Here is a 22,607-nt window from a genome sequence, read left to right on the forward strand (position 1 = left end):
CCTCTCTCATCCCAACTCAACACCAGTACAAGGATATTGATCTTCTATACTTCATAGTCGTCTAATATATACATGATTTTTAACTGAAATCAGGTTCAAAATGTTTCAGAAGTATATATAACAAATAAATTTTTTTAAGGCAAGGAGAAAAAAGCTGTCTAAAAACAAGATCTAATTCAAGGCCAAAAACTGCCACTGGAAATTTAATTTTAGGAAGGAAAAAAAAGTATTTCAACACATCAAGTTTAACCTCTAATTATCTTTACCTCCAAACTGTTAAGAGTCTATTCGTAGTCACTATTCACCTAGAATAGTTCTCTTTTTTTTTTTTAATTTAGCATTTATTATATCCCTGGGACTGAGCTAAGATACCTGATTTCCCAAAATTTTTCACATCTTTAAAAGAGAATTAAAAATTCCAACTTTATAGAATTGTGCAGACTGACAGGGATGCTTAGCAACCTACTCATTGTAATATAGCTACCAAATGGCAAGTCTAGGAGTCTAACCCAAACTCCAAAGTCTATTCCGTTAACTATCATATTACCTAATAGTAAACTCAATCCCTGCTATCAGACTATCTACCATACTCTGATTGCCATTCGGATTGCTGCTTATTTCAATAATCCCTATAAAACAGCTCTCATATTCCCCTACCCCACCCCCAGGCCATCCACACCATTGAAGACCAAGGAGTAAAAACCAGTACAAATATATAAATACTGAAATCAAGAAGAAAAGAGAATATGAAGTGAATCCAAGAATACCAGACCAACTAAGCACCAGATTCTCTGACTCTAAAAGTCACATGCTGTTGGAGTTTTGCATAGAATCCAGCACAAAAGAGGTGTCAAGGGCACTACTGCTTTCCCTTGGCAGTCATCACACGGCCTGTGTTAGCTCAGTTCATAGTATGGAGCCAGATCTAAGTCAAAGGATGTTCTACACAATAAATAAAAGAGCACATTTTGCTCTAGTTGAGACTTAACCAAAGAAAGTCAAGGGTTGAAAGAACCATGGAGACAACTAACCTCACCCAAGGAGCAGTTTCTTTAAAACCAGTTACTAAAGAAGACTGCTTAGGAGCCTTCAATTTCTTTTATGGGCAACCAGTTCCTCTTCTAAGCAGCAGTTATACAACCCATATAATTTGGCAAAGCCAAGTTAGAATTTTAAAAGTAAATAAATCCCTCCCTTTGTTAAACAGCTTCACATAGAAATCAACCTAGCCAAGAATGTTTATATTACAAATGTTACTTCGCCTCACAAGGCCTAAGGCAAACTAATCAAAATAAGAAATACAGAACTTCCCTCCTGTACAAATCAGTTCCATAACAAGTGAATTACAGAAATCAATTTCAAGAGGAAAACTAGAAAACAGCAGACAATTAACAAAAAAGAAGCCTTTAGACACTTCTTATAAAATCACTTCAAGCCAAAATGAAGTTCTAAAATAAGATATGTAGAGTATTTTGGAAGCGTACAGGAAGAAAATCAACTTAAAAAATAAGACAGGATAAAAGGTAGGGTTTTTCTACATACTTTACAGATGGCTCTATTTCCCATGGCAGAAGCCACAGGTGGGTCCACTAAATGCTATCAATCCAATACCATGTTAAATATATATATATATATATATATATATATGAAATGAATGAATTTAGAAGATTTTTTGAAAATAAAAACATGACTACTTAACTTAAAATTCCAATTTTAATCCAATACCACGTTAAATAAATAAATATATATATATATATATATATATATATATATATATATAGGAAATGAATGAATATTGAAGATTTTTTGAAAATAAAACATGACTACTTAACTTAAAATTCAACAAGGTAATAAATAGCAGAATGGACAATTTTTAAATTCCTCCTCAGATTCTACTAAATGGTTGAACTTCTAATTGTCATACTTTCACATTTTCTTACTTTTCTGCAGCTTTTTAGGTACGTGGGAAGACAGATTAAAAACTCAGAGACTTTTAGCTAGACACCATTTTAAACTAGATTATACCACTCTTTCCTAGCTCCAAAGCAAAATAAAAATGTACAGGTTAGTAAAAAAGTAATTCTACTCAAGACCAAAATAATGGAGTATATTAATTTTCGACTCCTGTAATAAATTCCTATAAACTTAGCAGCTTAAAACCACACAGTTATCTCAGTCTCCATGGGTTAGAAGTTCAGCATTTGCTGGGTCTTCTGCTCAGGATCTCACCAGGCTGAAATCATGGCGTCAGTCAGAGCTATAGTCTCATCTGGAACTCAGGGTCCTCTTCTAAACTGATTTATATTATAGGCAGAATTCAGTTCCGTGTGGTTGTAGGATTCTGGACCCCATTTCCTTGCCAGCTGTTAGCAATAGCTCTCAGCACCTCAAGCTGCCTACAGTTCCATGCCACCTGGCCCCTCCAAAACACAGCAATTTACTTCTTCAAGACCAACAGTAGCACATCTGCTGCAGCTTTAATTCTCTCTAACTTCTATATCTGATCTCCACTCCCTCTTGTAAAGGAGTTTGCCTGGTTAGATCAGGCCACATAATCAAGGAGGAGGATTTTACAGGACGCATGTACCAAGGGAGCAGGAATCTAGGGGCCATCTTGGAATTCTGCCTACCACATGCAATCAAAGCAAAAGCTTCCTAATGATAAAGCTTTATCTAGAGACAATATAACACTTTGAATACAGAGGAATGGATAAACCACATATCCTTCAGATCAGCCTCAAAAAGTATTTTTTGCAACGTATCTTTTGATAAAATTGGACAACAGTTTGAGATTATAATAACAGATAAAAGTTTGGAGCCTAATTTGGTCATTAAAGTTTAATCAGGGTGGAGCCTTCAGGTACTTTGCTTTTGCTGGTATATCCTGAAAAGAAACCAATCTACCAGCTGCCTCCATCATTTCACAGTGCCAAGGACAGAGTCCACCCAGAGAGCAATGCAGCAACTCAGGATATGGTGGGTATAAGGCAAAGGGAGATGTCGACCATGAAAAAGCACAATCATCTGCCTAATTTCTAGAAGAGCTCAAACCAGTAACCAGTATTAAGTAAGACTTTCAAACCTATTTTGTCATATGGTTCCAAAGAAACCTACTTAGAAAAAAAATTTTTAAAGGAAAAGAACAAATTTCTATAGCCAAACCTGTGGTTGCTAAACTGAAAATAATAATGATGACAAAGTCCTAAATAGCATCATTGACAATGATGAAAATGAATTTACTAAAAACTGAATTAGTAAATCGGAAGGCAAACATATGCAAGGCAGGGGGAAGGTCAAAGAGATGAAATAGCAAAGAAAAAAGGCAAGAGAATGGAAGATACGGTTTTTTTTCAAACCTATATGGTAGCAGATTGTATCAGAGGCTAGCTAGCTATTCACCAAACCTATTTCTTGTTCCGCCTGGTCACAAAGACAGACTAGATTTCCAAGCCTCACGTGCAGCGTGCAAGCTATAGCCAATGTAATATTGGCAGCGCGATTTGTATCACTTATAAGCCTGGTCCATAAAAATCCCCCAGGCCTTATTTACTCTTTTTCCTTCTGAAACAATGTTAGAAGACATGTGTTGAAGTGATAGAGCCACAAGTTAAGAAAAGTCCTGGATCCCTTGATGGTCACCTGAAGAAGAGCTACGCTACAAGGAGGATCCACTTCAGACTTCCAGTGAGCAAAAAATGAAACTTCTACGGTGAGATTTCAGAGCTTAGCTATTACAACAAGCAGAATTTTTTAAGGAAAACAGAAACTAGTATTGAAAGAATGGTTTTGCCTTAACAACGACAACAACAACAAAACTAAAATAAATGGCATTGATTTAGAGGTCAGGCAACAGGCAGCAAAAATATCTCTTTAACAAGTTGAAAGACTGGAGAACCCTGTAATACTGTGGCAAAACAACCAGTAAAACTGGAACCTAAAATAAATGAGAAGGCACACCACATGCCTATTAGGCCTGCAGCCTGATAAGTCAACGGAGAGTCAGAGTTATAACATACATCAGCATTTACTTTCTGCTTTTAGCAAGGTATTACATAAAAGAGATGAGCACAAAAAGAGTCTGCTGGTTTGCAAATAAAATTATAGGAAACAGAAGAAGTCCAGACACTTGGGCCTCAGAGAGTTAGAAAGCTGAACACATATAGAATCCCAACAGAAAAAGAATGGTAAAGGGCTGAGTAATAACATCCAAAGAATACTTCGAATTGAACAAAGTGACCCAATTCCAAAGCAAAATCAGATTCAGGTATGGTTCTCTTACTCATTATTTCATATAGCCTCAAAGTAGGGACATTAAAGCAAGAAAGGCATAAGGCAAAGCCTATGCTCCCCCAACTCCACTACCTTCCCAATAGAGGCAAAGAAAAAAATCATTCCTCAAAATTATAGTTAGAAAAGAGCACCGGGTCTGGTGTCCACAGAGAACCTATAGGAAAGAAACAGATCAGAGGCTTACTAAGTTTTGAGGTAACTATAATGCCCACAAATCTGGACTAAATAAACTTTTAACTGTTTAGAGCCTTAAAACAACCCTTTGGGCCCCTACACCTGAAGAAGCAGAAAGCAGGCAGTCAAAGATAAACACACACACACACACACACACACACACACACACACAAACACACACACACACTTATACCTATAACTATATAGGGGGTATATGCATAAATATATACACACTTATAGATATTAATGTGGATATATCTAGAAATAGAGAGAGAAAGAAGAGAGAATGAGACAGAGAGATGGTCTAAGAAAGGTATATTCCACAGCACTTGCTTCTTTTTGAAAAAGAAAAAAACAAAGAAAAAACAGAGTGCAACTAGGAGCCCAGAAGAACAGGCAAAGGAATTCCTCTCAGAGTGTTAATGTCTAAGCAAAAAAGATCCACTATTACCAAGCGAGAAAGATTTCCCAATGATGGCCCAAAAAGATTACATGATTTGCGTAAGAAGCAGGGAATATTGTGTGTCTCCCATTATTCCCTTTTCTATATGTAAGTTTTTGTTGTAGTTATTCTATTCTAGCCTCTTCATTGGAGGTGGGAGAGAACACAGGTGTAGACAGCTTGTCATCTGATTTCCTGGTCAGCAGCCCATCTGGATCTGGAGACATATCTGGATCTGATGAAGAGTTGTGAGCATCCCTGAAATATACTAGACTTTGAAATGGATGTACTAACTAGATGGGATACTATGGGATACGAGATAATCCTTGGGAAGGGTTAAGTGTATTCTATGGACAAGAGGAAGACTGAAGAGTTATTTGATGACCAAAGGGTAGACTGTGTCAGAAACTAGCTACTATTCACCAAACACGTATCTTTCTCCTCTTAATGATAGAGTGAGAGTATATTTTCTCAGCCTCCTTTGCAGGTCGGTAAAGCCAAGTAATTAGGTTCTGGCCAATGAAATGTGAGTAGAAGTAATAATATGTTGCATCCATGACTAGCCCTTAAAAATTATCCTACGTGCAAAATTCCCTGGCCCTTCTGTACCAATCTTCAAAGCCACATTAAAAATAGCAGAGCCACATGATGAAAAGATGCCCCAAATAACCAACGCGAAGAAAACCATCACAAGTCAGAAACACCATTTTGAGCTTGACATAAATGAAAAATAAACCACATCCTTTCCCCCTTTTCTAACATCCACAAATTCAAATAAATATTTATTGAACAACTACTATGTACAAAGTATGTGGTAATTTCTCTCTTTCCTACTTTCCTTACTTTTTAGGTACTACAGATTTTAAAATGTGTTAAGATATTTTTATTCAAAGATCTTAACTAACATAGCATAGGATAGCCATGCATGCAGTCAGAGCTATATTTGATATAAATTTTATAGGAAGTATGAAGGGTCATCAGTTAATTAAAAGTCCTGAATCTACAACAGTTTTCTTCACCATTTCTTTATATGGCACAGATATACCAAATAGCTAATAGTTTACACAGACTGAGTGCCACAGTAGACAAATTTTGCCTCAGTGTAACCTAAATTCTACTACAGGATCTGACCTTTACAAGCTGTCTGAACTTTAGCAAGACACTTCCCTGCCCTGGGCCTTAATTTCTTTAGATAATTAAGAGGTGAGACAAGATAATCTATATTAAATGAAATAATAACATTGTGTCTTTCACCAAAAAGGAATTGAAGTTAATTAATTTCTCAAGCAGAGGGCTAAAAGAAAAGGCAAGTTTAAAAAAGAATGCTTCTGGGGTGCCTGGGTGGCTCAGTCAGTTAAGTGTCTGACTTCAGCTCAGGTCATGATCTCACAGTTCATGAGTTTGAGCCCTGCATCAGGTTCTATGCTGACAGCTCAGAGCCCGGAGCCTGCTTCAGATTCTGTGTCTCCCTCTCTCTCTGCCCCTCCGCTGCTCGCACTCTGTGTGTCTCTGTCTCAAAAATAAATAAGCATTAAAAAAATATTTTTTTAAAGAATGCTTCCACAGAGACTTTGTACTATACTCTCCTATATTTTGAAAGTTTAGAAAAAAATCTGTCAAACACAACAGAGACTTGTCTTGCAGAATACCTTCATTCCCATACTCAAAAAATACACCCAGCAACACAGATATATTTTCAATGCTTAATTTGGTTTCTTCACCACTAAAAAAATGACATGATGTATTATTCCCATCAGGCTTATCATCATCAACTAGTTTTAAACTTTTCACATTAGAAAGTGTAGCATTGAAAAATTTAAAAGAAAGGGTAAAGAATATCAGCATTGCCTTAGGAAAGGAATTTCCAACAGGCAAACCTCTTTTGCAAAATCAGACATCTGAAAAATTACCAAGACTTGTTGAGATCAAAAATATAACCTGCTCCCTCTTTCCTCCCAGAATGATAAGAACTATATATGACTTATTCAAGAACATAGTTGTTTGTAGAACCAAACAACACTTTCCATAAACAATCGAATCTTCTGTTTATCGTTGTAAGCTACATCATAAGGTATACTGAGATATTTCAATAAAATCCATGTGATTTAAATTTCAGAAGAGCAAGTAACACTGAAAATCATTACTGCTCTTTTATTCACAATGACAAAAGAAAAGAAAAGAAAAGAAAAGAGAAATGACAAAAGAAAAGATGTTTCTTGGTGCCTTTCATGACTTGGAGATGAAGATACTGCAATAAAAAAAAATAAAAAAAGAAAGAAAAAACCTGAAAATTCTAATATGTTTGTTAATTTATAAGCTATAAAGAAATCTCTTTCTGTGATCATAATTCACAGCATTTCCCAAAAGGCCTTGTTTCATTGATACCCACTGATATCAGAAATAACAATTACAGAAATATTTATAAACAACACAATACCTTGTTTACATAGTAAGTAATCAACCAAAGATACCTGCAGCACAATTTAGCTCATTACCGAGAAAGAGACCTTTTAAAAATCTTGGGCTTCAAATCATATCCAAAGTGAAGGAAAATATTCAAAAAACAGAAAGACCTCTTCAAAGTCCCAATATAAACCATCACAATCAATCCATATTTACTGAACATCCACAGAGCAAAACAATAAACTAGCAAATAATTCACTGCTCTGTTAAAAAAATAAAACACATTTTTAATCATATGTCCCCATAAAGAGGAAGGACTTCCCTAAAATGACAAGAAATAGTTAAGACACTTACAAAGAGAAACCTGTATTTAACTGAACACTAGCAAAGTCATTGGCCAACCTATCATAAACGCAAGACCTACTTGCTTCATGGCAGTCTCTCCGATTTTGTCTGAATGTTTGCGGATACTCTCCAAAAAGTCTTTGAGATCAGACATAGAAACATCCTTAATTTCTTCTCGAAGCTTGGGGATGTTGTCCACCATCACCTTGCAGAATCGATAGTGGCTTACTTGAGGCAGATAGGTATGCTCTAGATGTTCCAGAGTTTTCAGTGCAGGATAATGCCTATAAAAGGAATTGTATCACCTTTAGCTCAACTCAGTCTTCTTTAGGGCCACAGATATATTCCTCAGGTAAAATTTCTGGCCTCAATTAGTTTTGATTGCACATTAAGACAAATACAGTATTAAGTTTCAATAAAAACATCAATGGGAAAGTGTCAAATTATTAAAAATTAATATATGCACTAAAGGACTCAATAAATTCCAATCAAAAAAGATTTTACCCCAAGAAAATAGAAAACTTAGAAAATCTACCAATGAAATTATACAAAAAATAAATGAAAATACAAGATGATCATATCAATGCCAAAACAATCATCCTATAAAATAAAGTACCTAAGTTTAAACTTCCAACTATGGCACAGGGAAGAACTCAGAAAATCTTCTACCCAAAAAAACAAATATCATCAAATCTTTTCAGGGCTCTGGAAATCGACCAAAGAAGAACAAACTGAAAAGTGTTTTTTCATGAAAACTGTTGAACAATGGAACTTTGTGGTGCTCTCTCCTGGGGCTTCCTCCATCAACCCTCCAACTCCACCCACTCCCCATTCCCCCTCCCTCCCATTGGTTATATTGGTTTGTCATAAAAACCATCAGCTTCCCTGCCTTTATAAGGAGTGGCATTATTAGGAAAAGTAGCAAACTCCAGATGGATGGATGGATAAATGGAAGGAAGGAAGGAAAGAAGGAAGGAAGGAAGGAAGGAAGGAGGGAGGAAGGGAGGAAGGGAGGAAGGGAGGGAGGGAGGGAGGGAGGAAGGAAGGAAGGAAGGAAAGAAGGAAGGAAAGAAGGAAGGAAGGAAGGAAGGAAGGAAGGAAGGAAGGAGGGAGGAAGGGAGGAAGGAAGGGAGGAAGGGAGGGAGAGAGGGAGGGAGGGAGGGAGGGAGGAAGGAAGGAAGGAAGGAAGGAAGGAAAGAAGGATCCAGCTCTCCTGGCCTGAAGTTGGTCTGGGTTGGGATAAAGGGCAGACTGGAGGACTAACCAGAAATTTAACATACGTATGTAAATAAGAGACCCATGAAAGGGCCTGATAGCTCTTAGTATATCCTAGCTGATTGAGGCTGTGCACACATGCAGAAAGACACCCAAAAGAGCCTAAGCACTCCACACAACCCTGGCTGACAAGGAGGCAGCAGGCACACACGTAGAAAGCCTGGCAGAAACTAAAAGCTCAGGCTGATTTGAAAACTGCCTGAAATTTTGATGTATTCTGTTGCTTACACACAAATCCACTGACAAAGGGTAAAAACCTTATTGGCGTAAGTTTGTTTGAGTGAAAACCTTGGACTAATCCTTAGTTGATGACTATCTTTTAACAATAAAAATGAAATACATTCCAAAATAAAGACAGAGAATTCCTTGATCTGCCTTAGAAAAAATACTAACGGAAGCCATAAAAGAAATGGCAACAGAAATTAACTTTAATTCACAGAAATAAATGATGTACATAGGAAATAGTAAATATATGTGAAATACAAAAGACTAAATAATATATTTTTTCTTTTCTCATTTTAATTTCATTAAGAGAAAAAATTTAAAAGCAATGATTATAATACTGTATCATTGGGTTTATAAAATATAGAGACGTAATATATATATGACAATAATAGCACACAAAAAGAGGAAAGAAATGGAGCTAAGTTGAAGCAAAACCACTACTATATATTCTACCAAAACTACATCAGCATTGACCTAAAGTCAAAATAGGCTATGATACATGAAGATACAGATTATAATCCACAGAGCAACCTCTAAGAAAATAACGCAAAAAATGTATCATTAAAAAATCAACAGAGGAATTAAAATAGTATACTATAAAATATTTCATACAAGAAAAAGAGAGAAAAGGGTAAGAACAAAAAGACATGAAAAACTGAAAACAAAAAGTAAAACTCAACCACATCAATAACTACATTAAATCTAAATGGACTAATAAACACTTCAGTCAAAAGGTACATTTTCAGACAGGAGGCGCCTGGGTGGCTCAGTCAGCTGAGCATCCAACTCGGTTTCGGCTCAGGTCATGATCTTGGGGTTTCATGGATTTGAGCTCCGAGTCGGAGCTCTCCGTGCTGGCAGAGTGGAGCTTGCTTGGGATTCCCTCTCTCTCCCTCTCTCTCTCTGCCCCTTCCCAACTCATGCTATCTCTGTCTCTCTTAAGTAATAAATAAATAAACTTAAAAAAAAAAAAGGCAAATTGTCAGACAGGATTTAAAAAGAATGATCCAACTATATGTCCTCTACAAGAAACACAGTTTAGATTCAGAGATAAAAGTAGATTATTAAAGTAAAAGATGGAATAAAATATACCATGGGAAAAGTAATCATAAAAGTGCTGTAGTGGCTATATTTATATCAGATACAATAGATTTTAAGAAAAGAAATATTTCTGGTTAGGTAGAAGTAAATATTGCTGGTAATGCAACAGTAAAGAAAGTAATATTTATCTGATAGGTAGGAAAGCTTCCATAAGCATAAGAGAACAAATAAAACTAAAATTAATAAGGTTGACAAAGTAAAATCAAAATAAGTCATACATTAAAAAAAATAAGAATAACGAAGAAACAAAAACTTGGTAAAGATTATTGACAACAGAAAAACTTAAGGTTTTTTTTAAAAGCAATGAACAAAAAGCAATGAGCAAAGAAAAGTCACAAACATTGAAAAGGCCAATATATTGGGGGGGGGGTGTAGAATTGAACAGATATGTAAAAAAATACAAATCAAAAACATAGTTTTGTCATTCAAACTCCCAAAGATTTCTCAAAAGATATGGGTATTATTATCAGAGGTTTCAATAAATGAGAATTTACTACCTGCTGGTAAACAAATTTGTATTAATGAAACAAGTTTTCAGGGAAGAATTTTACCATGACAAGCATTCTAACCAGTTGCATTTCCAAAAAGAAATATTAGGTTTACAAAAATATATAAGCCTCTTGAATTGTAGCCATTTATATTAGCCAATAAAAAGCTAATCTAGGTGTCTAATAACAATGAGTTGGTTAAACACATCATTATATATCAATGTAGTCAAAGACTAAAAGCAAAATGTTTACAGTATTGTTGAGTAAAAGTTATGTCAAAAATAAAACTTACAGGTATAATCATAATGTTTACAAAATTATAAACATGTATACATGTATAATTATGAATATATGTGCATGTATGAGCTATGTATCACTAACTACACTCATACACACATACATAAGTACACAGAAAATGTCTAGAAAGATATACACGAAAATGTTAAGCCATGATTTTTTTTCCTTTGGATAGCAACATTATGGGTGACAATTTTCCTCATGTTTTTCATTTCCTAATTTCCATACTTCCCATGATATATTTAGTATAGGAAAAACTCAGTTCTGATCTTATAAATAAAAGAACTGATAGCTCTGTTTCAGATTTTAAGAATGAATTTCATGGTAGATACTTAAGTTCTTCTCACTCCAATGTACTTAGTACCATAAACACTAAGGACTAGAGACTGGTTTTACTGATTTTTTTATTGTTTTTCCCTCATATGTTCCAAAAATCAAAATCTTAGTACAAATAAATAGAGGGTAGAAAGATTTATTTCCCCTACATTTAGAAATAAAAGTACAAATAGAGTTAATGTGAAATGGTTGCTTTTATTTATTACAATTTTACAGACTCAAAAACAGTAAAATTCACATGGCTTAGCGTAAACAGAATGGTGTTTATACTACAATTAGGTATGAAGAGCTATGTGCAATAAAATGCAATTCCTCTAGAGAGAAACCTTAGAAAGGATAGAAAGCCAGAAATTAAGCCAAAAAGATAAACACACTTTGGGGTTTAGTTATATTTTGGAACATTGTTTATAGAATGAGAAAAATCTAACAGTGTTGCCTGCGGACACAGGCACATTCACTGATGAGACACATGGCTGCGTGCTGAAAACATCTGGTCTGTCAAATAACTCCACGTTTTTCAAGGCTAATTAGTACAAAACCCAGTGATTCCTGGCAACAAAGAATGTCACCTTATTTCCCCATCGTCCTTTCCCTAGCATATTCATGCTCCAAATATAACAGTCCAATAAATTATTCAAATTTCTAGTGTATTTCAATATCTGTGACAGGTTAAAGAATGGTAGCCAATTAAACACCTGTATAGCAGACACCAAAAGAAAAAATTTCTATTGCCAGCTGCCATGGAAATCTAAAACCAGATTTTGACATTACTTTTGACAACCTCTAAACATTATTAAAAAGGAATCAAAAGTCAAATTCCTAAGTTTCATTTGCATGTGTGCTAGTTTTCCCTGTCTCCCCCTCATTAGGCTCCCTAATAGAAATGTGAGCAGAAAGAAAATAAATGAAACAGAAGCAGGGAATATAAAAGAAGAAGGAAGGGAAAGACATTTAAATAATCCGGTAAATTGGATAACTAAGGTCAGAATAATTTAGACATAGTTGAATGCTATTGTGAGAAGAGGAATGTTAATTCTAGGAAAATTAAATTTTGGTCCTTTCTTGCCATGGTACAGAACTCTTTCACAATAATGATTTTTAAAATTCTAATAAGTGATCTTTTAAAGCAGATCACAACTATCCATGAGAAATTTTTATAAATTCAGAGTATGATAAGAATATGAAATGAAAGCTCTCACCACAGGAAATATTAGTGCCTTTCCTAATCAAAAAGCACCATTAACAAATATTTAATCCTTTCAACGTATTAACAAGTAGAAAGATGGTCAGATATCTTTCCTTAGGAAGCATAAAACCTAGAAGTATTATCAGTATTTACAGCTTAAAACAAAAACAAAAACAAAAACAAAAACAACAACTAGGCTTCCAGCCATGCAGGAGTAACAAGGAACAGTCACAAACTCCCAATCTTAAAAAGCAGAATACTGGCTAACATATAAAATCTGTTTTCAGATAGTGGACATTCAGTGGTGTCTGATAAAAGGGAGACAAAAAAGGTAAGTTTAATAATTATGCAGATTATCTACCTGAATGTGATTTCTACATCCTGGACACAAAGAAAACCTAAACAGAGCCCAGCAGCTTAGCAGAGTTAGAGTCAGAGACAGAAGTTCAGAAAAGCTGACACAACTTTAGGTTGTACAGCAGAAATCCAAACAAAAAGAGGGAGAGGGAGCAATGCAGAAAAAAAAAGACTGCAGAATCTGCAGAATCAACACAGGGGTTCCCTTAAGTCTTTGCCGAGTACTGTCAGTCATAGAAAAAGTGGGATTCCACACAGGCAAAAACAAGGGAAGGAAGAAAAGGTAGGCAGGGAAGGGAAAGAGGGGAGGGAGGGAGAGACAGAAAGACACCAGGAAGATGTATGATAAACACTTCAAAGAGCTCAGACAATGCAGGGGAACCTTGGTGTAGAATCCCTAGGAATTCCTGAGTTATTCAGAGTACATGAATACTGCTCTGAACTACCCGTGAAACGAAGGTGCAGCTCCAAAGATTAAAAAGAGGGGGCAGAGGGGTCATGCCTGGGTGGCTCAGTGGCTTAAGCATCAGACTCTTGGTTTCCTCTCAGGTCATGATCTCACAGTTCATGGGTTCAAGCCCCACATCAGGTTCCACACTCCTGGCGCAGAGTTTGCTTGGGATTCTCTCCCTCCCTCTCTCCCTGCCCCTCCCCTGTCCATGTGCACACTCATGCACTCTTTCTCTTTCGCTCTCAAAAATAAAAAAATAAACTTTAAAAATGGGTTTGAGGAGATCAAATAGATCTGCAAACAACTCAACTATTTGCCAAAACAAAGAGCAACACTAAGGGAAAAAAAGGCTCTCAAAACTCCAGACACTCAGCAACATAATATAACGTTCATTATCCAATCAAAAATTATTAGATATGGTAAGAACCAACAAATTGATCTACAACTAGGAAAAACAAAATCAGTCTGCAGAAAGAGATCCAAAATGCCAGAAGTGACAGAACTAGCAAAGAAGTACATGAAAAGAGATATCAGAGCCATATACATGTAATTAATGAAAGACACAAAAATGAGAAATTAAACATAAAAAAAAAAAAAAAAAACAATGGAACTCCTAAAGATGAAACACATATTATCTGAAATGAAAATATCACTGGATAGGATTAAAAGAAGATTAGACAATACAAAAAAGAGAGATCAGTGCACTTGAACACAGCAATAAAATCTGTCGCATATGAGGCAAAGAGAGAAAAAAGACTGGGGAAAAGATAGATCTTCAAGTCATCTACGGGATTATTCAAAGTTGTCTAACATAGATGTAACTGAAGTCCTAGAATGAGGATAGGAAAAGGACAGAAAAAAATGTTTGGAAAAACAGTATCTGAACATTTTCCAGATTTTAAGAAAATTATAAACCTACAATCCAAAAAGCTAGACAAACCACAAGGAGGATAAATTCACATAAATGCATGCATACACACATATGGACACCAAAGTGAATCAAAATCAAATTGCTAAGAAAAAATGACACAGATAAAAGTTTTAAAACAGCTTAAGGAAAGACACATTAAGTACAGAGTGACAAAGATAAGACTAATCACATACCTTTCCTTCAGAAACCACATGAACAAGAAGACAAAGAAATGCCATCTTAACTAATGAATCTTTACACCTAGAATTCTATGCCCTTCAAAAAAATTTTTCAAAAACAAAGGGTAACAATAAGATATTATGTCACACTCACCAAGATGGCCATAATCAAAAAGACAGACAATAATAAATACCAATATACTGAATTTGCAGAAATTGAAATCTTCATATGCTGCTAGTGGAAGGCAAAATGGCATAACTGATTTGGAAAACAGTCTGACAGTTCCTCAAATGGTTAAACATAGAGTTACCACAGGATCCAGCAAAGCCATCCCTAGGTATACAGCCAAGAGAAATGAAAACATATGTCCACACAAAAACTTGAAACAAAAATTCATAGCAGTATTATTCATAAAAGCCAAAAAGTAGAAACAACCCAAATGTTCATCAACTGATGAATGGATAAATAAAATGTGGTATATCTATACAATGGAATATTATTCAGCAATAAGAAGAAACGAAATACTGAAATATGGCATAACATGGATGAGTTTTGACAATATTATGTTAAACAAAAGAAGCCAATCACAAAGAACCACATATTGCAGAATTCCATTTATAGTAAATGTCCAGAATAGGCAAATCTATAGAGACAGAAAGTAAATTAGTAGTTCCCAGTAGCTGGCAAGTTTTGTGTGTGTGTTCGGGGTTGGGGGGAGGGTAGTAACAACTAAGGGACTCAGAGTTTCTTTTGAAAAGAATAAAAGCATTCTAAAATTGATTGTAGTGATAGCTGCACAACTCTGTGAATACAATAAAAACCACTGAATTATACATTTTAAATGGATGAATTAATAATGTAGAAACTATATCTCAAAAAAAGCTGTTAAAATATTTTAAATAAAAAGGATATTAAAAAATAGACCATGTAAAGACTAAACAAAAAGCAGTAGTGGCTATGTTAATACGAAACAACATTTTTTTATTTTTTTTTTTTTTGTTTTATTTATTTGAGAGAGAGAGAGAGAGAGAGCGAGCATGAGTCGGAAAGAGAAAGAATCTCAAGCAGGCTCCACACTCAGCACGGGCCCCACTGCACGGCTCAATCCCACAACTCTGGGATCATGACCTGAGCCAAAATCAAGAGTTGCCCGCTCACCTGACAGAGCCACCCAGGCACCCCAACATATATTTAAAAAAAAAAAAAAAAAAAGAATATTACCAGGGATAAAGAGGAACCTTCATAATAATAAACTGGTCATCTCATCAAGAAGATATAACGAAGATATAACAATGCTAAATGTATATGCACCCAACAAGAAAGCTTCAAAATACAACAGCAAGAACTGAAAGAACAGAAAAAAGAAATTTGCAAATCCACAATCATAACAGACAATCTCAACATTACTGTCAGCAATTGACAAATACAAAATCACTAGGATGTAGAAAACCTGAACAACACTGTTAATCAAGGGTATCTAAATAACGGTTAAAGAATGCCCTATTCAACAACAGAATATACGTAATTTTGAGGTATACATGAAATTTTCACCAAAACGGACCATATGCTGGGCCATTAAAACAAGTTTCACCAAACATTTAAAAAGTTGAAATCATACATCTTACATTCATGAACACAGTGAACTAAAATTACAAATCAATTTTTTTAAACCTGAAAAATCTACTACTTGGAAATTAACCAATTCATTTCTAAATAATGAGATTAAATTTCTAAAATCACAAAGGAATTAAAACATTTGAGATAAAAGGGGGGAAAAAAACACATCATCATAAAACAGGTAAGAGCAGTTAATGCACTGCTAAGAGAAAAATGTACAGCTTTAAATGGCTACATTAGAAAATAACCAAAATCTACCTTATAAAGCTAGAAAAGAGGGAATTAAACCTCAAGTAAGTAGGAGAAAGAAAATACTAAAAATAATAGCAGAAATCAGTAAATAACAGTAAAACCTAAAGATGCTTTTCAGAAAAAACATTAGTGCAACTGATAAACTTGTAGCTAGAAGAATCAAAGAGACCGAGAGAGAAAAGACACAAATTATCAACTAAGTAACGAAAGAGAAAGCATTACTACAGAGCCCACACATGTTAAAATTATAAGGGAATATCCTGAACAATTTTGAGATGGACCAGCATGGTGTGCAAGGGACCTAGTGGAGTGCGGAGGATGTCCATATACGAAGGCAGCCTGGCATGGAGTGTCAGAGCCCAGGAGAGATGACAAGGGCATTCAGCCAGGACTTACAGTATTACAGCCCAAGTGGAGTACGGAGGATACCATAGAGGAGGGCAACCCAGTGTGCAGTGTTGAGAAGGTAAAGAGTTGCAGTGACAGCGATGATACATGATTAGTTTCATACAAGGAAATGATTCAGTAAGTAAATGTATTAAGAGCAATGAAAACCAGGTTACTCACTAACGAGTACACCAAGCACATATATCCTGGCTTCTACATAACATTCTCTACCAAAAGAACCATAGTTACTCGGAGAGTTGACTGACTCCAGGGCTGCAACAGGCAGAGTATAAGATGAACCTGAAAAATACCTCCTTCGTAACAAAGTCCTCAAAAAATTAAGAGGACATATTAAAAGGACATAGAAGCCAGACACAGAAGCACCACTGGTGCCATTCAGGATAATTTGAACAAAACAAATCATACTAATAAATCATGACTCATCAAATAAAATAAGAAACTGTGAGTCCATACTGACATAAAAAAAATTAAAGTGAAAATCTGATGACAAATGATTAATTTATATAACTATAAAATACCTCCCCACAAAATTTTTAATTGCAAATGTAAAAAAGAGCAACTTTACAATGCAAATGTCTGAAAGACACCATCTTAATCAAGTAATCAAAGTGGACATCATCACTGATAGGACAAATAAAATTTATGTGCCACCTGTAAGATGCAATGAGAACGCAGCACCCACTTTGTGATATTCCAGCCAAAGACATAAAACGTGAATCTAACCATGAGAAAGCATCAGACAACTCCAAACTGAGGAGCATTCTACATAAAAATTGGCCTGTAATATTCAAAAGTGGCAAAGTCATGGAAGTCAAGGAAAGACTGAGGACAGTTCCAGGCTGAAGAATAAAGAGACATGACCATTAAATGCAACACACGTTTTAAACTGGATTCTTTTGCTGTAAAGAACATGACTGAGATAATTACCAAAATCTGAATTGGGTATGAAGATTAGATGCTACTAAAATATCAATGTTAATTTCTATTCTCTGTTGCACTGTGGCTGCACAGAAGAGTGTCTTTATTGCTCGGAAATCACACTAAAGTATTTGGGGAGGGTGTCACATTAGCAACTTAAAACTGATTCAAGGGGCGCCTGGGTGGCGCAGTCGGTTAAGCCTCTGACTTCAGCCAGGTCACGATCTCGCGGTCCGTGAGTTCGAGCCCCGCGTCAGGCTCTGGGCCGATGGCTCAGAGCCTGGAGCCTGTTTCCGATTCTGTGTCTCCCTCTCTCTCTGCCCCTCCCCCGTTCATGCTCTGTCTCTCTCTGTCCCAAAAATAAAAAAAAAAATAAAAAAAAAAAAAAACTGATTCAAGAAAAAACACAGTTAATTTATACTGTACTTGAGAATGTTTAAAAATAAAATTTTTTAAAGACCACAAAATAAATGATAATAACAAAATTTACAACTACTATAACAACAAAAAGCACTAACTTTACAAAGTTATTAGACAAGCCATGCATTGAAAGAAAATATTTGCAGGATATTCCTAATAAGAGGAAAAGGTATCCAAAGCATATTAATGAATTCTAATAAATGAAAAAACAACAAGAACAAACCTGAGAGAAAAATGGGCAAAATAATGAAAGAAAATCCAAATGTCCAAAAACCAATCTCACTAGTAATCAAAAAAATGAAAACGCAGAATAATGGTCTATCATTTCATAATCATCAGACTGGCAAAAACCACAAAGTCTTACAATACAGATGTTACCTAAAGGTGGAGTAACAGACCTCCCCAAAAAAATGACAGTGGGAGTCTAAATTGATAAATCACTTTGGAGAATAATACCTAGTAAGAACAAATACATGAAAATCCTTTTTTTGATCCAGCCGATCTCTTTCTAGGTATAAACCATATACCAGCAGAACTGGTACTACCTGGGAGCTTGGTAGAAGATGCCTAATCTCCAGAATGGCCTCAGACCTACTGAATTAAGAATCTACATTTAACAAATCCCCATGTGATTTGTATATATAGCAACATTTGAAGAACACAGTTCTCAAGAAACCCTGAATGTGTGAACAAAGAGACACAAACAAGAATATTTACTGAACCACCGTCTGCATAGCAAACAACTGGAGACACATCAAATGTCCTTCACAGTATGTGAGGACAGCTATCTTGTAGCAACAACAATCCCAAAAATCTCAGTGTCTTAAAGCAAAGATTTATAACTTACTCATACTATACACCCATGCCAGGTTGGCAGAGTTCTGTTCACTGCAGTTACTAAGGGATTCAACCAACATCTTGAAAGTTACCATTGGTCACACCCAAAGGAAAACAGACCTCTGGAAGGGCCTTGTGCTAGAAAGTAACTGCTAAGCCCAAAAGTAACATTCACCACTTCTGCTCACATCTTATCACACAGCCCAGTGGAGCCCAGGAAACATAATCCTACTATGGTGCCAGAAGAAGACTGAGCTGGAAGTATTGGTGCACAGCACTTATAACAACTACTGGAAATGAGAGGGGAAATGTGAATTATTTACATAATGGACTATTATGAAGGATTAAAGTAAGTGAACTAGATCTATATACATAAATAAATTCTCCATTAGTGTGGAAGCCCCATAACAGCAGATATTTTTGTCTGTTTTCTTCAGAGCTGTATCCCCAAGAACAATGCCTAGCATATAGTAAGTACTCCATTCATTTTTGTTGAATGAATGAATGAATGAATGAATGAATCTCAAAAAAAACCGACTGAGAACCATTCATGTACATGTTTTTAAAAACACAAAATAATACAATATATGATTTGTAGATGTTAAAAACATGGACTAGAAAGACACCAAATTTATGATACTGGTTTCCTCAGGGGAGTAGTGAAAGGAATAGGGTTAAGGAAAGGGACATAAATCTTATCTGTAATTGTAAAAAATGTCTATCTTTACCTCTCTCTGTCCAGATATGTCTATATACGTCTATGTGTATTTATATATATATAAATCAAAACTGGAAAATTATTAATATCTGTTAATTCAGAGAAGCTGGCACACAGTGTTTTTTTTTTTATTCTCTGTAATCTTCTGTAATTTTAGAACGTTACTAAGAGGTTATCAGAAAAATAACACTACTTTCATATCTCACTGAACAGAACTTCTCCTATTATCTTACCTACATTCTCATATGTGAACACATCCTCCTGGGAAAAAGATGGGTGTCTAAGAAATTCAAAACACTTTGATGCTTCATGCTTTTTAGGCTTTAAAATTCTTGAGGATTTAATGGTTTTATTAACAGTATTTCTATTGTTATTTCAATATCACATTTTAATTCTATACTTTTTCCCTTGAAACCTAGGTAAAAATCAACATTCCAGAAAGATGTGTCCTGTTTATCAGACAGCTTCACATACCCCCTCATACTGCAGCACACTCCACGGTAGGGAGGGTGGGGATGCTTACTCTAGCTTGGGAAGAAGAGCGGAAGAGTCACTATAGACATTCCTTTGGAATAAAACCAGAAGAAAACAACAGCCTCCATAATCATGTGAACCAGCTCCCTAAAATCAATCAGTCAATACCTCCCTCCCTCCCTCACTCTACACATAGACTTCCTCCCTCTCTCTCTCTCTCTCTCTCTCTCTACTGATTCTGTTTCAGTGAAGAACCCTAAGTCACCCCTGCACCAGAACCAGTAATCATTTTTCTACTACAATACTAAACCAAAGCATGTTTCTCCAATAAACTACCACTAAAAGTTACGTGTTTTACCCCTGAAAGACCAGGTCTTCTAAAAACCAAACTATGAGTAGTGTTTTTCTTATTAAACATGATATATGGCAAAATACATCAGCATACCAGCAGTGTATGTAAGTAAGTCTCAGGATGAATCAACAGATATACAAAAGGCTAGAGAGGATGTTATACGGACTTAATTATTTCTTGAAAGGTTAGGCTAAATATGGACCTTAAAACTATCCTAATTAACAGAAATTTTAGATAATAAAAAATATTCAATAAAAAAATCTTACCTTTTAGTTTTCATCTGGTCCCTCAGTTTGCTATACATCTCTAGGACTTGAAAGAAAAGGGGGAAAAGAGCATATAAGTATTATTCAGAGCAAGTGAAAAACTTATTAAAGCTAAAGGAATTACATCAAGAATCCTAGTCCATTTCCAGCTCCTCACCTGGAAGACACAGCATTAATTTATCAACAGTGGCTGAAATATTTCTCTGTTGTAGTCGACACTGCTTCAGCTCTTCCATTGCTATTACCAGCTTGGCAAGAGGAAAAAAAACTGAATTATGCCAGTAGCTGTAAATAAAAAGCTTTCAGTCACATTTTTCCACCCTGTGTTCAATTCATCAGAAAATCCCAGACAGTTTCATAGAAAGACCTGCCAAGTGAACTAAGAAACTGCCTTTCTCAACTAGTAAAACATTCCTGCGTGGTTTCCCATTTTCTCCCCAAGATACATACTATACTGGAAAAGGCCAGCTAAAGTGGAATCCTAAAATCCAGGGGCTATCCAGAAGAAAAGAAAAAACTTGCAGATTTTCTCCAAGCCTTACTCAGACCCTTCATTATGCTTGGTTTCATCAAATCTTCTGAGAAGATCCTATGTTTCTCTCATCAGTGCGAGGCTCCTTGAGGGAAACAGTCCTCCCTATATTGCTTCAGTTGGGTTTTAAACATAATCTTCAACTAAATCTCTATTTTAACAAATAAACCACATGCTTAGAGGTTATGGCTTTTCCAAGAGTTCCAGTTTAGGGAAGAGTAACTCACTTTTCCTTCCCATTTGAAGTCATACCACACTACAACTAGAAGAAACTGCATACTCTGTGTAATTTTAAATATGTGAGACAAACTTTCAAAAAACAGTAATCTACATGGCTTTTTGTGGTACTCATCCCGAACCTATACCTAAAAAACATTATCTGCTTAGGTAATACCATACAAAAAGAGAGAGAGAGAGAGAGAGAGAGAGAGAGAGAGAGAACAGCCCTGATTAAGTCATTGATAAAACAATCAAAAGCTAGTCTTAAAAATTATTAAAACTAAGTAAGTACTAGTCGGTAATAAAAGTACATGACACAAAGAACAGTGATGGTCTGCAAGTCAGAAAATAATTGCTATGCAAATTTTAGCAAATCATCTGTTTTAGTTTCCTCACCAATAAAATGGCGATAATACCTGTCCTGATTTATCATAGGCCTGTCATGGGAATCAAGTGAGAAAAAGGATGTAAAATAATCTTGTAAACTGTGATGGCTTAAATGGCAATTATATCAATTAACGGAATCACTGATTCACTTTTTAACAAGTATTTATGGAGCACCCACCTTGTGCCAGTCACTGTTTAGGCAGGCAGAGGGAATATGGCAATGAATAAAACAAACAAAAATTCCCGACTTCACGGAGCTTAATTTCTAATGGAAGGAGACAGACAGAAAACAAACATACCACTAAAAATATGTAATAGTAGAGCACGATAGGTGCAGTGGAGAAAAATAAAGCACGAAAAGTAAAACTAAAAAGAATGCAGGAGTGAGAGCGAGTCTGCAATTTCAAATAAAAGGCATCATTAAGAAGGGAACATCTGAGCAAAGTCTGAAGTAGAATATTGGGGAAAAAGCATTCCAAACAGAGAGAACAGCAGTGGCCACTCAAGTGATTTAAAACCACAGCTACGAAAAGCTACATCCTTGTGCTCACTTTGGCAGCACATATACTAGAAAAGCTACATCCTTTCTCATTACACTTTCTAGCGGCTATATTCATTTAATTCAGAAAAACATTAGGAGAAGCAATGATAACGTCCAAGTTCCTCCAACACACTGCTCTTGGTCTTCTAAGCCATCAAGAATGCAGTCATCACAAGAGAATGACAGGAAACAGAAGATTTGTTCAA

General features: G+C 35.6%; 1 protein-coding gene across 7 annotated transcripts in view; it reads right to left on the reverse strand.

Annotated features, from left to right (window-relative positions):
* Positions 1-22,607, reverse strand: part of EXOC6B (exocyst complex component 6B) — a 615,985-nt gene that overhangs the window by 495,013 nt on the left and 98,365 nt on the right. For 6 of the 7 annotated variants that reach the window (XR_007461984.1, XM_049650337.1, XM_049650336.1 and 3 more), the window contains exons 4-6: positions 20,880-20,970; positions 20,723-20,768; positions 7,734-7,938 (exon numbers count right to left, since the gene is read on the reverse strand). Coding sequence is in view for 6 of the 7 variants with exons in the window: in XM_049650337.1 (XP_049506294.1) it covers positions 7,734-7,938; positions 20,723-20,768; positions 20,880-20,970 (342 nt within the window). In the remaining variant the exon portion in view is untranslated. The remainder of the gene's footprint in view (positions 1-7,733; positions 7,939-20,722; positions 20,769-20,879; positions 20,971-22,607) is intronic. The other variant, XM_049650340.1, reaches the window with a different exon arrangement.

Source organism: Panthera uncia (genome assembly GCF_023721935.1).
Source record: "Panthera uncia isolate 11264 chromosome A3 unlocalized genomic scaffold, Puncia_PCG_1.0 HiC_scaffold_11, whole genome shotgun sequence".
Classification (NCBI taxonomy): Eukaryota; Metazoa; Chordata; class Mammalia; order Carnivora; family Felidae; genus Panthera; species Panthera uncia.